At 41.6% G+C, this 17,673-nt stretch overlaps 1 protein-coding gene across 2 annotated transcripts in view; it reads right to left on the bottom strand.

The window, feature by feature from the left end:
* PLXNA2 (plexin A2) overlaps positions 1-17,673 on the bottom strand; it is a 415,423-nt gene that overhangs the window by 92,081 nt on the left and 305,669 nt on the right. For both annotated transcript variants that reach the window (XM_083745460.1, XM_083745461.1), the window contains exons 14-15: positions 12,009-12,126; positions 4,095-4,231 (exon numbers count right to left, since the gene is read on the bottom strand). In XM_083745460.1, the coding sequence (XP_083601586.1) occupies positions 4,095-4,231; positions 12,009-12,126 (255 nt within the window). The remainder of the gene's footprint in view (positions 1-4,094; positions 4,232-12,008; positions 12,127-17,673) is intronic.

The raw sequence follows: 17,673 nt of genomic DNA, 5'->3' as shown, positions 1-17,673 counted from the left end.
GAAAAGAACCTGCTCTCAAAAACTGGGATGGATAGGAGAAATCTCATGAGGCGGAGCTTGGCTTACTTTACTTAAAAGTGAGGTGGTGACAGCAGCAAGTGTGTGATGTGACAGGACTTCCTTATCCTACCATGGGGCATTCTGGTCAGCCTCAAGCCAGGAAATGAGATAGGAGCAGCTACATAAGACTTTTCAGACTTAAAAAAAGCAAGAGGAAGAAATATTACCACCTCATTTTTAAGTTAAGTAAGCCAAACTCTCCCCTTCCAATGCAAAAATGTCCAATGTTTTCTCATGCCTCCTCTTCCAACAGCCAGTAAGCATTCTGTTTTAAAGATCATACAACTCAAATTTATATGTGTGTATCATGAGCCCCGAAGGGACGCAGGTGGCGCTGTGGGTTAAAGCCTCAGCGCCTAGGACTTGCCGATCGAAAGGTCGGTGGTTCGAATCCCTGCGGCGGGGTGCGCTCCCGCTGCTCGGTCCCAGCGCCTGCCAACCTAGCAGTTCGAAAGCACCTCCGGGTGCAAGTAGATAAATAGGGACCGCTTACCAGCGGGAAGGTAAACGGCGTTTCCGTGTGCGGCTCTGGCTCGCCAGATGCAGCTTTGTCACGCTGGCCACGTGACCCGGAAGTGTCTCCGGACAGCGCTGGCCCCTGGCCTCTTGAGTGAGATGGGCGCACAACCCCAGAGTCTGTCAAGACTGGCCCGTACGGGCAGGGGTACCTTTACCTTTACCTTTATCATGAGCCCCACATCCCTGTTGGGACAGGCCATGGCTTGGCAGTCTCAGACTGAGGAGGAGGCGACAGAAGTGGGGGAATTATGGGGACCGGGTATAGAGGATGCAGGTTCTCCCATTTCCACCTCTTCTGCTGAGTGTAGAGCCTCATGAGGAACAACCCATTAGGGATGGCTGAGCCAGAGGTGGCAGGGACTGAATAGGAGTCAGAAGAATGAGTGCATTTCTCTTGCCAAGCACTGTGCACTACTTCAACTGATGGGAACAGATTCACTCGCCCAGACAGAATGCATTCTTGCAAGGCAAAAGAGTCTTATGAGTAACCTTGCCACACCTCGTCTATAAAAACTTGACAGGAGGGGTGTGAGGACTTGTTGGGACATCTTTGTTGTTTCTGCTCAGTTCTAAGTTTCTAGCCTGGCTTCTGAATTATTGAATCCTACTGCTATTGAGTAAAGATCTCTAATGTGCAGTTAAGAGCCTCTGGTGATGTGTTGGCAAAGGTCAGTACATTCTCTCTCTCTCTCTCCCTCCCTCCCTCTCCCTCTCTCTCTCTCTCTCTCTCTCTCTCTCTCTCTCTCTGTGTGTGTGTGTGTGTCTGTGTGTGTGTGTGTGTGTCTGTGTGTGTGTGTGTGTGTGTGTGAGAGAGAGAGAGAGAGAGAGAGAGAGAGAGAGAGAGAAAGAAGATAATAGAAGAGGAAGGAGGAAGAAAGGGTAACAAAAGAGAGAGAAGGAATGGAAGATGCAAAGTAAAAAAGGAAGACTAAGTAGAGTTACAGAAACAGCTACAATTATTTATCTTGGGCTTCAGAAAAAGTCAACTCTGCTTAGAGCTGAATGATTCCTAGCTATTCTCTGTCATGTCCTAGCTATTCCCTGCCACCAGTGGCCTCATGTGAGTACAGGCATTTTAGCATGCTAGAGACCAGACTTCAGAGAAGCCTGCTTAGCCCTTGTGTGAGATCCAAAGCGACACATCACTGCTGGCAAAGAATTACTGCAAGCTCCCTGTGATCAGTTAATTAGCTTTCTGCGCTATTACCATGTCGTCATGGTGAATCTCCCCACTCCTCCGATCAGAGGCAGGAGAATAGAGGGAAGCTGTAATTATAGTGAATCTCATTAGAAACTGCTTCATCTAATCAGTCTCCCTGCACATCATGAGTACATGCCAAGTTCATCACCTACAAACCGTGCAATAAAAAAGAGAGAAGGGGGTGGGAAGAAACAGGCCATGTTATGACCTTGTATGGAAAGGCTGGAGTAAACAGCATACTGCTGGATTCTCAGCAGTGTTAGTTTACAGGTTATATGGAGTAATTAGATCAGTGAATTAGGAGCAATGCCTAAATATAACCATTTATTTATATGGATTATTATGCTGGACCAAGTCTGGCCTTGGAAGCCAGACTTGAACAGCACACTGAAATAAAATATTCTACAAAAATTCTACCTACAGACCATTATAAAATAATAATTTTGATTACCAGGAAAACTATTCCCTCTAGCAGAGTTGTAAAGGCTTACTGGTAGCTATGCCCTTGAAACCTTAAGCTGTTCGAACGGGACATTTAGAATTCCAGAGCCCTGGATGGCCAGAAAATTAAAAGAACGTATCCCTTCTACTTCTTGTTACAAAAGTGGAGCCCCCCAAGGAGTACTCAAGGGCATGAGGTACCGGCACCTCTTTTTTTTGTTGTTAAAAAGTGTGGCACTTACTGCAACAACTTCATGGTGAGTTCTGGCACCTATTTTTCTAGGAAAAAAGCATTGGCTACGTCCCAGCACTAGTTTCCAAGAAAGCTTCTACGCAAGTCAAGACTTAAAAAGACATCGGAGAACCAAAAGCTGTGAAGAAGAAATCTCATCTACAGATATGAAATGAAATAGGTGGTAAAGTTTAACTAAGCATATTCTGTTTTCCTTTTTATCTGTTCCAAAGGTATAAATGAACCCTTTATTGAATGAGATGAGGAAATACTAAGTCCATTAAATCCTACTCACTCATTAACATGCTGTCCCTAATCTACTGCTTCCCAGTCCAGGCATAAAATGGGTGCTCAGCTGCAGAAAGGAGGCTGCAGAAAGCAGCAATTCCCATATATTATGCCTCCATAGCACAGCTTGGGAAAAGCTGGTTTTATAGCAGGTGAAAGGAGAAAGCAGAACAGGCAAGTGACATTGTACTTCCTCATCTCACCGAGTTCCTTCTATCTTACAAACAAGTGGGGAAAATAGACCAAAAGGTGGAACCTAGCTTTCCACATCCCTTCTTGAACAATGCACATACATTTCCTACTCCTCTGAGCAACTATTTTATCACTTTTACTGCAGTTACATTTATATCCTACATTTCTTCCATCACGGAACTCAAGGCGCTGTGCACAAGTACTGACTGGCAGTCCCTGTCTAGTGTTTTGCCAGCCCTGCCTGGAGATACCAGGGACTGAATCTGGGGCCATTTGTGTGCCACACACATGCTGCTCCACTGAGCTGCAGCACCATATGACTTCAGACTAGGCCCCGAGAGCACTTTTACTGTGAACATATGACATGTCCCCCATCCTAGGACATTTGAGGTGGGGATGGAGTGCCATTGAGCATAAGAGCCTCCCAAATTCCATAGCTCATCATGAAGCCTGGAAAGAATGTTTTTCATATTATGAAATCTTTGGAACAGTTGATAAAAAGCTACACTAGTACTACAATGTAGAAAGGCATATGTCAACAGATGCTTATTGATGATCACTGTAGCTCATATGAATGGTGCATAAATCAGGGTGTATCTATCAATGTACTGTATATTTTTAAAATGACAAATAATATAGTATGCATTTTTCCATAGAGTAAAAGTGGTGAAATATGGAATTCATCCCAGAAATAAAAACAGGTATTTGTTGGTGACAGCTCAAGTTTCAATAAGAAAAGAGTAACACTTTATCCTTAGTCTCTGTCAATTAGAACTTTCCCCACCATTGTGGCAACTGCCAATCTTCTGCTACATCTACAATCAGGATACCAAAGTGGAAAGAGATGCCTATAGTTCTTTCAGGATTGCATTTACTCATGAGACGAGGGGGGTGGAGATACTTTAAAGGGATTTTTACAACAGCAGAACATGCTTGGGATCTGCAGAAGGGGCAGGATTTTACTATATGAAAATAAAGCAATGGATAAAATGAATAAACATTAAACTGGCTCATTGCTATGCAATGTTCATTGTCAGTGACAGGGTAGCTTAAGGTGATTAAGAAGATATTGGGCATATTATAGCTGGAGTAGCTGAAACGCTGCCCATGGAAGCACAATTACAATAACACACACAGATATCCATGGACCAGCTCCCTTACCCATAAAACTCGCAGGTCTGGTTACCCAGCAACACCGATACACTGCTGCCAGCCCCCAGAAAATGGCCAGCGATGGTCACCATAGTCCCTCCTGACTCTGGTCCACGGCTAGGACTCAAGGTGCTCACTGCAGGGTTCTTGGAAAGAAAGAAAAGAACAAGATAATCTGCTATGGTGTGATGCTGTTGCATATAAGACTACAGCACTAAGTTGCATTTCTATGTGAAGGTAGGTCCTTTGGTTGAAGACATGAAATACATGACCAAATACAGCTAGCAGGAAGAGTTTGTATCCAGTTGAATTTCTTTCTTTCTGCCCCTCCCCTCAAGTTTCTTTAATGTAAATAACTCCCCCAATTTGGTGCTTGGATGTGGGAAACTGCTATCCATACCTCTGCTTGTCCTGTGCCTCAAAAGCACAGATCTGAGTGGTTTTCCCTTTGCTCTAATCCTTTCCCCACTCTTTAGTGCTAAATTGGAGCAAACATCAATCCAGAGAAAACCGAAATTGCTGTTTGCTCTGACTGAGTGCGAAAGAAGGGTTTTCCCTGGGGGAAAGCAGTGGGACAAAAGGAAGTGTGGATAAACCCTGAGGCTCAAAACATCATAAAACAATAAAAGTTGCTTAGCTTGGGCCTAGGCACTATTGTGAAGCCTAGCCATGTCACAGGATTTTCATGAGGAAAAAACACTGCTTTGGACTCCTTGGACAAAAGCAATGGAAGACATAGTAACAATAAAATAAAACCATCAATGTCACAGATCACAAAAATATACATAAACATAGAAGTTTTATGAACTGTTAGGATTTGAAATGAAACTATTTTAGAGACTGCATTTCTCCCCGTGCAGAACTAAAAGAATTAACGTGTCAATCAACGTGTTCATAATTAGTGACTGCTGCTTATTCTTACTAAATAAATCTGAATAAATCAGGTACAGCTTGTTTTTAGTCCATGGATATAACCAAATTGTTTAGCTAGTCCTTTCCACACAATGACTCATATCCACTGTTGGGCAACATCCCTTCTGAATTCCCTGAACAGTACCATCTTTGTTCAATAACAGACAGTACAGTGAATATGACACACTTCATACTACATATAGTATGACAGACTCTCAGATCATGGTATTTCCCAGAAGGCAGCATCCAAACTGCCATATAAAATCAACTCAGTGGTCAAACTAATCCAGTGCCCTGGCTCTGAAAAGTGACCTACACTGAATGTTTCAGATATGCTTTCCCCAGCTTTGGGGGATTGGAAGGCATTCAAAGAGGCTATATAAGGAACAATCAGAGGGATAGGTTTTATCCAGATATGAGACTTACATCTGGGCCTGAGTTTTATGCTACATAATGATGCTCTAATGACAGCATTGTAGTCTAGGTAGGTGATTGAACTCAGTATAAATAAGTGCTTATCCCAGTTCCTGCCTAGCCTACTGAATGGCTCTTCTGTGTCATGATTTCTCTCCTCTATACAATGTAGATAATGATGCTGACTTCTAGAGCAAAATGCTCTGAAATCTATCAATGAAAAGCACAGCATCGTTAATATTAAATAGCACTTAACACAGGGTGGTTACAGCCCTGAACTCCTAAGTAATGTAAAATGCACAATTCTATGCAATTTTAGATAACAATGGACAGGATGGCTATTGCAGAAACTGGCAGACTTTAGGTCTCACATGGTCTCCAAGGTTTCTTAGTTTGTTAGGCTATTTTGTTTCAGTTTTGAAGATTCTGGCCCTCATGATATATCAAGCCAAAATAAGGAAAAGGCTCAAAATTATGAGGAACAGTAATAAGAAGCTCAAATTATTTTTGCTTGTTATGATTTCAAAGACAGAGCAAGGTTTTTGAGGGTATCTCCCCAGAATATAAATACTGTAAATTAAATGTAAGAGACCTAACATGCTGCAGTTCTCCATTCTTGAAGCTAATGTGCAAATTAGATTAATCCCGCATAATGAAGTATTCAAATTAGTTATGACTCTCGCAGTATCCTCTGGTGCTAAACAAAGTCGCCTTTCCTTGGGCCAACAGTCCCCCATGTTTTGGCTAGCAGCCAATTTTTTCACTGTGATTCCCCATGTATTTTCTGATACACTTACCAATTATTATGCTGGGATAACAAGCTCTGTCTACATAAACAAGGAATTTCAGGGTGTTTCAGTCAGACACCCTTACTGACTCTCTTAAATCACTGTTTTCCTCTATGAATTGTGAACATCTCACCTAGAGTCACAACCCTGCTGCTGCTTACGTAACGGTTTGTCCAAGGATGAAAGGGGGAGGATGACAGAATTTACCTTGCATGGGGTGATTGACTCCTATTTTGCTTCAGTTGATTACTCACCTCTTGAATCAGACTCAGAAGACTGTCAACCCAATAGAACTGATGTCTTATGGCCAAATAAAATGTGGCCATTTTACATTTGCTACTTCACGTCTAACCTGCTCACACATACATGTATAGAGTGGGAAGGGTGTCTAACTGTCATATCAAAAAGGAGCACTGGTGTGGAGAGCTAAACCGTTTCTCCTCTGGCCCTTTGATCAACCTCCTTTTTCTCCTGCCAGATTTAATACCAGAGATGAGGAAGACTTAGACAAAAGAACACAAATGCTGGACTAACTACATGGAATCAAGACAGTGCAAGGAGAAGACAGTGGTCGTAATTCTGCTCCCCTTACCTACACATTGCCTTTAATGTTCAAATTAGACATTCTCTGCTTTATACATGAATGGGAAAGACATGTGAACAAGCAAATGGGGCAGCTGCCATCATATCTAGTTTGGCCGTAAAACATACAAGCAAAATCTGTTTAGTGTCAAATATAGGAAGAGAGTGTTGAAGCTGAGCCCCACCTTCTGCCATCTCTCCATCTCATTACAATATTTAAGTACCACTGACTTGCCTTTATGAAGCCTGTGCCAACAGAGAAGCAAAAAATATATATCCAGGCAACAGGAGAAGGCTTCTTCCATTCATAAAAAGGCCTTGCAATGCAAAGGATGATAACTTACAACATATGTTGAACAAGTTGCTGCAAGGTGTTACATGGAGCTTCATCTTCACAACTGCCTTCACTCATGCACTGGCTATTACATTACATGGCCCTAGACTGCTGGCCTTCTGTACAGTAAAAGAATTGTTCTTCAACAACAAGCAGTTTGACATGGACCAATACAATGAATGCTCTGTACCTCTGGCACTAGCGGCGTGACTTCTTCTGATGCTGAAGGGTTTGAATACAAAAGGCAGTTCTAAGCTGGGCGAGGAAGTCCTATGGTTGGCTTGCCAGATCAAACTCGGCAGACTATGTTACAGAATATCATTACTTCTATTAGACTATTTAGAGACCTTACATAGGAAACTGTGAATGGTCTCAGCTCCCTTTCTAATAAATTGTTGGAGGTGAAACCTGCCTCCACTGCAGGCACTATTTACATTGCTGTCAACGTTTCCCTTTTTTAAAGGGAAATTTCATTATTCTGAATAGGATTCCTCGCAAGAAAAGGGAAAAGTTGACAGCTATGACTATTTGCTATGATACAACATCCTTTTCCTTTCCTTTTTTCCTTCTCATTCCTTTCAAGAAGCACAGCCACCCTACACTCCTCTTGCTCACATATATTGCCTGCTTCTCCTAGAGTGGGAAGGGGGCAGGCCTCAGGCCAGGGGCCTCTGGGCCTTTCTATCTGGCCCTCAGAAATCTCCCCAGACCACACTCCTCACTGACCCTGCTTCACACCTGAAGTGTTTTTGCTTGACTGGGATGAGTCCACGAATTCTGATAATGCTTTTTGATTACTTGGAGGATTCAGAGGAGTGTGTGAGTGCATGTAGCCTAGGTTACATAGGCTTAAAAAATCAGATTACTAGTCCATCCCCTGCAACTGTCCTAGAAAAACCGGGACATCCTGTTTTTTTCCTGTGAGAGCACAGTGGCCATTTTGGGCACTGCTCTGGATTCATTTTGGGATGTTTGGAAGCACTTACTCTATATAAAAAAAGCAGCTTCATGCAAGCCCTATATGGTTACTCTGGATAAAATTATCACTATGGATCAGGGATAGGCAACCTAAGGCCCGGGGGCCGGATGCAGCCCAATCACCTTCTCTATCTGGCCCGCGGACGGTCTGGGAATCAGCGTGTTTTTACATGAGTAGAATGTGTGCTTTTATTTAAAATGCATCTCTGGGTTATTTGTGGGGCATTGGAATTCATTCATATTCTCCTCCCCCCCCCAAAAAATATAGTCCAGCCCACCACATGGTCTGAGGGACAGTGGACCAGCCCACTGAAAAAGGTTGCTGACCCCTGCTATGGATGGTTTTCAACTAAGGCTTACTAAGAAGAGACCCATTAAAATTAAGTTACATGACTAAGTTAGGTCCATTAAACAGGTCTACTCTGAGTAAAACTTCTATGTTTATCAACAAGCAAGGCCTCTCAGTTCAAAAATATGCCTGAAAGTATGTTCAAAAGCAGGCCTTAAGCTCTTTAAACAATTTTGTCCTTAGCATCTGAGGCAGCCTTTAAAGTTATGGCTTGATTCATCTCTAGCACCCATGGGTGCATATTTCGTTAGGCTTTAGCAGGATTTCTTTAGGCTTAAGGAAGACTGTGTGCTTCCTCAATGAAGGGCTCTCCCCCATCACATTACATATAGCTTTCTTGATGCAGCACCAAATGCACCAAGATGTCACCAAAGCAACCCCACCATTGCCTTGGTGTTTTAGTAATAAAACTAGAAGGCATAATAAAATAAAATATAATAAGTAAATAAAAATATTAAAATGTTTTCTGCTAAGATGATCCTTAGGGTCCCTTCCAACTCTACAGTTCTGTGATTCTGTGAACTCTGATCTCTTGACTCCTTGTCTTCTGCAAGCTGTTCACGTGCCACCATTAAAGTAATATTGTGCCACCACTAAATTAAGTTTCCATTCTAGCATGTTGCTCATAAAAGTGATGGGAAGGCAGGTGCTAACTGACTCATCTATCAATTACTATACAAATTGTGGACAATTGGTAAGCACTAGCATGCAGTCAACACAAAATCAATGAGGCTGGATAAAATGCCTTGTTTAGGCAAAAGAGGGAATGCAGAAAAGCCCCAGGTGCGACTTGCAATCATATGAACAAAATGGTTGATAATTAAATAACAGAAGAGTGCAATGATCGCTTCAGGAATGGAAGGCTGCAATGAGGAACTCTGGATTAAGCAGATAAATGGAACCTCTATTGAATTAGCATCCATTTGCTACCTAAATGGAGAAATACCACTGTAAATCAAGCAAAGATGCAAAAGAAAGTGGGGGAGGATTGAGGAGAGAGATAGAAGAGAAAGAAATCTTTACTTTTCAGCATAAGCAGTACAAGAAAACCTTGTTTTTAGCAGCTACACAAAACTATTCCATAGTGTTCTGAATGCATGTGTAACATAATAGAAAGAGGCAACTCCATAGATTAATTCTATTAATTAAATTCCAGAGTAATAAGTGTTCTCATTATTCTTTCCATTGTGAAAGTAGGGCGTGGGGAGAGAAAGAATTATGCATCCTCGGCAGGATGACAAAGAGGGAGGGAGATATCAAAAGTATTGCAAACTCACATTGCAAAGACACTCTTTGGCACAGAAGATACCTATAAGCGGTAAAAGTCAGCCTTACTTTTGGGTGAGGATATAACATGATTTTACAAGGCACTAGTGCAAGCATAATACATACACTGTTATGTATGTAACAATATAAGCATAACACATAAACTGATAATAAGCAGTCTAGGGGCAATGGGAGATTTAAGTTTGACAAAACATTTGCCCCACAAATTAATCACTAGATCGAACCAAAGTTATGGTTGATGTTAGGGCCCCACATTACCTTTAGTTTGTTAATTTGTGTTTTAATGGTTGGATTATTAATTTTCCTTTTTATTTGTAAACCACTTTAAGCAGGCTTAAGTCAGGCTTAACAGAGGGCTTCATGGACACACTATTAGTCTGGATCAGAACCGAGTTTCCTTTATACAATGTGGACTGTAATGTTTAAGTACTAAATCCCAATTTTAGTTAATGTCTTTTTATTGCATAGAATAGTGTAGTCATAAGGGAGAAAGTTGCTCCATGATTCTTTTTTATATGCTGGAAATTATATTTCTTTCTACTATTTTTAACCACTACTTCTCTCACCCCTAAATAAGTCTTCGTTTAATTCTTCTTCATTTCCCCGTGAGTTACACAACCTCTAGAACAGAGTTTCCCAAACTTGGCTCTCCAACTGTTGCTGGACTACAACTCCCATCATCCTTAGATAGCAGGACCAATGGTCTGGGGCGATGGGAACTGTAGTCCAAAAACAGCTGGAGACCCCAGTTTGCGAAACACTACTCTAGAAATGCAAAGCCTTGCATGACCAGTGGGAGGAAAATTGCTTCTCCTATAATACAATGGACAAATACATTGGGAATTTTAAGGCCTTCGGTAGTAAGTAAAGGTAAAGGTAAAGGTACCCCTGCCCGTACGGGCCAGTCTTGACAGACTCTGGGGTTGTGCGCCCATCTCACTTAAGAGGCCAGGGGCCAGCGCTGTCCGGAGACACTTCCGGGTCACGTGGCCAGCGTGACAAAGCTGCATCTGGCGAGCCAGAGCTGCACACGGAAACGCCGTTTACCTTCCCGCTGGTAAGCGGTCCCTATTTATCTACTTGCACCCGGAGGTGCTTTCGAACTGCTAGGTTGGCAGGCGCTGGAACCGAGCAGCGGGAGCGCACCCCGCCGCAGGGATTCGAACCGCCGACCTTTCGATCGGCAAGTCCTAGGCGCTGAGGCTTTAACCCACAGCGCCACCTGCGTCCCAGTAAGTAGGAATGTATAAATTCATGACTGCTCTTTTTTATCATTCAAGCAGGTGGAGAGTACATGGCTGTCTAAAGAAACAAAGCCCAGGTATCATTATGTGCCTGAGTAATAAAGGGGGAAAAGTAGAAAAGTAACAAAATTAATATATAAAACTATTCTATCAAAATACAAAAGGAGTTGTTACACGTTAAATCTTAATGGCGAGCTCAAATATGATGTCCCCCCCCCTCCATGTGCTGGTCACTAGAAAACACTTCTCCACAGCCCTCTCACACAACAGACTTTACATTTCTTAACAACTTATCACATAGATCAAGATATCACATGAAGCTGCAATTTGGGGACAGTCACTGGCACTGCAATGGAGCCACATTTAATTTATTGTGATATGCTTTCAAATACTACTTTACTAAACTGCGACCAAGCTGAGAAGAAGTCGAGGAAGACATATCCAAGTTAATAAGATGACAGTAATGCAAAAGCAAATGATCGATCATATCCTGATAGCAGGCCCTCCAAGTGTCCCTATTTTCCAGGGACATCCCTGATTTAGAGAAGCCATCCTGGTTTCTGATTTGATCCCGGAATGTCCCACTTTTCCTTAGGGCGTCCCTATTTTCATTGGAGAAATTTGGAGTGTATGGAGTTATCTGACCCCTGAGCTGCCTGAAGGCAATCCTGTATAGGAAAGTTTTAAAAAAAGTTTAATGTTTTATTATGTTTTTATATACCGGTATGTTGGAAGCTGCCTAGAGTGGCTGGGGCAACCCAGTAAAATGTGTGGGCTATAAACAGTAAAATTATAATTATGAAATGGGACATCCCTGTTTTTATTGGAGAAATTTTGGAGGGTATGTGATAGCTGGTATGCTAAACATGATTACAGTTTATCAACTAAACATTTGCTGGATCATCATCAAAGCATGGATAATAAACCATTTATATACCTTTGGAAAAATTCTGTATCCCCAGTAAATATTAATTTGTAAGAGGTGGAAAGACTCTTTTTCTTATTTGGTAAGAATTTGACTGCACTGGTACTTACCACAAATGTGTAATGCTGTGCAGACTTGGCCACAAATTCTGACTTGCACTCTCCGATGCAGAGAAGTGCAGGGCCGGAACTGATGTCAGGCTCAGCCTGTCCCATCTCACACACAATTCTGAAAATGTAAAATCCATAGTGAGTCTTACAAAAAGAACGGAAGTTGTACCTAGCTGCGTTCCCAGCCCCATCATTTTCAACCTTGATTCTCTCATCTTCTGAATGAGCTCATGATAGAGTATTTCTTTTTTCCTTTTGCCATGCAGTAATTCAAAGGGGAGAAAGTCAAAACTAGTTACAATTATTGCAAGCTGTAAACTTGAGTGCTAAGCAAAGCACAAATGGCAAATATATTAGCCTATAGAAGAGAAAGTGTGAAGTCCTTGAATTAAAAGATGAGTTCATTAACGGAATGGCTCTCATTGCAGGTCACAGTTTAATGAACAACAGGCACACATACACCAATGGGGTACGATAAACTCTGCAAGTTGATCACAAGAGAATGCTCCGATAGTGATGAGAGCATGAGGCAAGTGGAACATAACATTGGCACAATGATATAATATTCACAGATAAAACAGCTACTGTTCTCTCTCTCCACATGTTCAATCAATGCACGAAGGAGATCACTGTGACTGCTGGTCCCACTTTTCATACAACAGGCATTATGCACAAATGGACCCTGTGCACAACTGTACATGTGATCAAGAACCATTCTTATGCCCCCCTCCAAAAAAACAGAGATTGGGGTGGGATGGGGGCTAGAATATATGCAGGGATGTGGTGTGGGACCAGCCACAATGACTGACTAAATGGATTGAAAGCATTGAAAGCAGTGCCAGATTTATGTATAAGCTAAACAAGCTATAGCTTAAGGCCCCACTCTCTTGGCTCCTCCCTCCCCCAAAAATTCACTATTGCTATATTTCTTCTTAATTGTATTTCAGTTCAACCATTACTTTGATAAAATACATATTTTGTTATGTGCAAATGGGCTTTAGATACCTATTAGGTCCATAAATTACCACATAGCATATATTCAACACAAAAAACAGCGACAATTTGTTGTTGACAAAGGACAGCAGGACATATAAAGCGCCCCATTACCTTCAGGAGCTTAGGGCAGGCATAGGCAAACTCAGTCCTCCATATGTTTTGGGACTAAAACTCCCATCATCCCTAGCTAACAGGACCAGTGGTCAGAGATAATGGGAGTTGTAGTCCCAAAACATATGGAGGGCTGAGTTTGCCTATGCCTGGCTTAGGGCCTCATCATACCTAAATCAAACCTAAATCCGGCCCTGATTGAGGGGGAGCATAACAGACAACTAGTACATGTACGTCTCTTTCTGTCTCCTTTATATTTTCATTGCCATTATCAGGCTGAAACAGGATGAGACGCTCCTTTAAATAGGGCTGCTGACAAAATCTGAGCTCGTATTGGAAATGAGGGTGAGTTGGGATTCAAAGTAATGAAAAAGGGTAGTAACTCACAGTGAAGAATGTAATACATGTTGTGCCATACAACTGAGTGGGTGGATCTACAGCTAAAGTGGGGGTGATTATACTACCAGATACAGTCCAGATCTCTTTAGCAAACTGTCCGTACTTCATGGTGCAACTGTGCCATATATATAAAAAATGTGGTTTTTTTGTGTGTGTGCGTGTGTGTGTGTGTGTGAGAGAGAGAGAGAGAGAGAGAGAGAGAGAGAGAGACCCACTTGATTTCTTGCAACACCCCAGCTTGCTGTACTGATGGCAGCTCATTCTGTGAAAGCACAATAACAACAGCACCCTATACCATCCTACCACTTTCTGCAGCCTTAGTCAAATCTCCTTCCACAAAGAAACTTAAATAAACCACAAAGAAACACTTTAGACAGAATCTTTGAAAGAGGCTTAACATTAAACACGTAAATGCTACCAAATGTGAGATCTGCTATCGCTGCACATCACAGCAACACAAGCTCTTCAAAGAGTTGTTGCCCTTGGAGAATCATAGCAGTTGTCCTGTATTCCTAAATCCTTTGTATGGTCTTCTCTATCATCATTTTAATCATGGATTATGTGCGTGCCTCTCTCTTTCACTCTGATCAAAATAGAGCTTCTTCCTTCTCCAAGCTTACGCACTAAAGTCAGTGGGATTCATTTTGGTCACAGTATATAAACAGAATAAAAACCTACTGGAGGTAAAGAATCTCCCACAAATTCCCCTTCTTCTCAAGTATATTTGAATGCTGATTTAATTTGACTTCAATAAATAATGATGTGTTTTAAAGCTGTATTATCAGCATTATTTTTTTGTGAATTAGATATATTAAGGACACTTCTGTGATTGTTTACCCTCCACTTATCTTGCAAGCTATCTTAAATTCACCATGCCACATGCTACAGAGCTTCTGAAATCTAGTTGAGCATGCGTCCGGTAAATGAGCTGATTTAGATGAATTGACAAAAACTTTGTGATGGTTTAGCAGGATTGCACCCACCCCTGGTATGTCTGTCCCTCCTCCAAATTTATAGCTGCCTAGATTTAGTTTGCAAATTTTGCATGGTTGTTTTCTGTATTTAATATAGGTTAACCATCATGTGGTTTGGGCCTACACATGTTTGATTTTTCAAACATAACCCCTATGCAAACATCACATCCATCCAAGGATGCAGGTTTGATCCCTGTATAGGACAGCTGCATATTTGTGCATTGCAGAGGGTTGGGCTAGATGATCCTCAAGGACCCTTCCAACTCTACAATTCTATGATTTCTAAGTACCCATAGACAAGACAGGTACTTCCTGGGAAAGTGCATTATATAATGCTCTTGATGAAAATATACAAACCATGTAGTTTCTCACAGTTTTTCAAAACCCTATCCAAATTTACTCTGAAGTAAAGGTATTTCAAACATTCCACTGGTCTCAAAACCACATAAGAAAGCATTGCTGTAAATTTTGCAACCTTTTGTGTCTCTGACAAAACACAACTTGTGTTTTCCATGGACTGAGATTCCATTCCTTTTAGCAGCCTTTAGTTAAAGCTACCTTTTCATTCTTCCATTTCAAAGGCAGAATTTATACCTTTGAATAATAATGCACAGTTATGACACCCACAGACAAGTAAGAAATTAAAGATGGGATATTAATTGCTATGGTCAACCTAATCCAAAATAGAAATCCTAATTCAGGCCAAAACTACAGGTATCATCTTAAAAAAACCGACACTCTTAGAAGAGCTATAGGGAGCCGATTACTAGGTTAAGTGGCCCTTTAACCAATATTAACCTAATTGCCGGCTGATAGATAGCATGCCTAGAACATGGCAAATCATTACAGTCTCAGGATTCATTCTGCCCACAGAACCCTTAAGAGCGCCCTTTTATCTGGATTCCTATTGAAAAGGCAGCCAACACTTGCTGTTATCTGCCCAGGATAAATGTTTTAATGATGTTAACAATCTTTGAAAGCTTGAGAGCTCTAATTAGAATTGCGATTATAAAATCAGGGTTTCATGCCACCATCAAAAGAGGATAATTTCAATAATCCCCCATCCCTTCTCCTAAAAATAAAACAGAATATTACAGTTTATAACGTGGAATGGCTGTGCAAACCCATTCCTACTACAGCTTATGATGGCATTAGTACACGGCCTCAAGCTATTACTGTAATAATAATGTTACTTTGCTCTTCTATAGAATCTTTTATCCCAGGATCTAAAGGTACTTTTCAAGCACTAGGCCACCCACGCCACCACAGGCAAGAACAATAGATAAATATAGCTATGCTGATTTTCGAGAGGAGGCAACTTAAGGCACTTAGTAATTTAGTGATTTGCCCAAGGTGAGTTAGAGCTAGGAAGCAGAATCTCCTGGTGCAACCATTTGAATGCACTGCCTTCACCAAAGCAGGAATGATTTTTTTTTTGTCCTGCACTGTACAACATTTGCTAGCACTGTCAAATCCATTGCTTCCACCCACATCACTTTAATCTTCAGGGAGCATGCCATCAGAGAACAAGACTAAGAAGGTCTCCTCTGCCCACCCCCTTCATATATCCTACAGTCATTAGCATCTACTTTAATACAGAATTGTTGCAGCATAAAGTTTCTTCTCTTAAGCTGCAGCTTTGTCAGTGGGAAATTACATTTAAATGCTTCCATGTATTTTTCAAAAGGCAGCAGCTCCCAGTAAACAGAAATCTTGCAGAGCAGAGTGAGAGCTAAACTTCCCTCCCAGAAATGCTACTTTTCTATTTGCAGCAGGATATGCGGAGAATAAGGATAAGGATAAGGGACGCGGGTGGCACTGCAGGTTAAACCACAGAGCCTAGGACTTGCCGATCAGAAGGTTGGCGGTTCGAATCCCCACGACGGGGTGAGCTCCCGTTGCTCGGTCCCAGTTCCTGCCCACCTAGCAGTTCAAAAGCACATCAAGTGCAAGTAGATAAATAGGTATCGCTCTGGCGGGAAGGTAAACGGCGTTTCTGTGTGCTGCTCTGGTTCGCCAGAAGTGGCTTAGTCATGCTGGCCATATGACCCGGAAACTGTACACCAGCTCCCTCGGCCAATAAAGTGAGATGAGCGCTGCAACCCCAGAGTCGGTCATGACTGGACCTAATGGTCAGGGGCCCCTTTACCTTTATGCGGAGAAACAATAAAAAGGCATCTCCTACCTGCAGTCGAAAGTAGTGGTCTACTCTACTACCTCATCCTGCTTTGTATATAGGCCAGGTGTTAAATCTTAACAGGAGTTTATTCCAAAGTATGAACACTGATAGCAGTAACCTATAGGGAGCAAGATTGTCTGAAGAATCTTCCTAAACCTCATTGAACTTGATTACTCAAAGGAGAAGTCAAGCTGAGAATATTACCCCGTGCTTTGGTCTATGCCTTTACCAAGAAAGAGCGTTATCTTGCTTAGTAGTTCTCTACTATTATTAATTTCCATAGGGGTAACCATGTTAGTCTGTTGCAGGAAAAAACAACAAAAAGCCAGTGGCAAAGACTAACAAATAACAAACAAACTTTCATGGACTACATTCCACTTGAGACATGGAATGTTATCCTGAGTTACAGGAAAATATAAATGTTTAGGGACAGGAGTGGGATTGTAAACAGTGAGATTAGAACGAAATTAAATGCAGAAAGTACAGATGATGACAACTATGTTATTAACAATGGCTATTCACACAAAGAGGGCTTTCTGTAACTGACCTTAAAGTTACACTCCTGAACAGTGGAACATCAAACGGAGACTTGTCATATGAAACTGCCAAATTACAATGCATCAAGATGTTCAATACTATCACCTGCGGACTAAATCGGGACAAAGGTAGGCTGTTGTTTTTAAAATCACACTACATGTGTCAATTGGATTGCCAATGCCTGTTATCAACAACTGTTTTTGTGTGAATGGCCACTGTAAACAATTAGCATTATCTGAATTTTTCTGCATTTTGTTTCCTTCTGACCTCAGTGTTTACATACAAATGCCCAACCATGTGTACATATTTCTGTAATTTAGGGTATTACGTCACATATCTGATGAAGCAGGATGTGTCAATGAAGGTTATGCCATAATAAATGTGTCCATTTAAAAGGTGCCACAGTATTCTTCCTTGTTGTTCTTTGCTGCCACAGACTGTCCCTCTGGAAATTCTTAAAGTTTCTAGT

This window comes from Podarcis gaigeae (assembly GCF_964106915.1).
Source record: "Podarcis gaigeae genome assembly, chromosome: 6".
Lineage (NCBI taxonomy): Eukaryota > Metazoa > Chordata > Lepidosauria > Squamata > Lacertidae > Podarcis > Podarcis gaigeae.
Note: the sequence above shows the minus strand (reverse complement) of the source record. Positions and strands in the feature narration are given on the sequence as shown.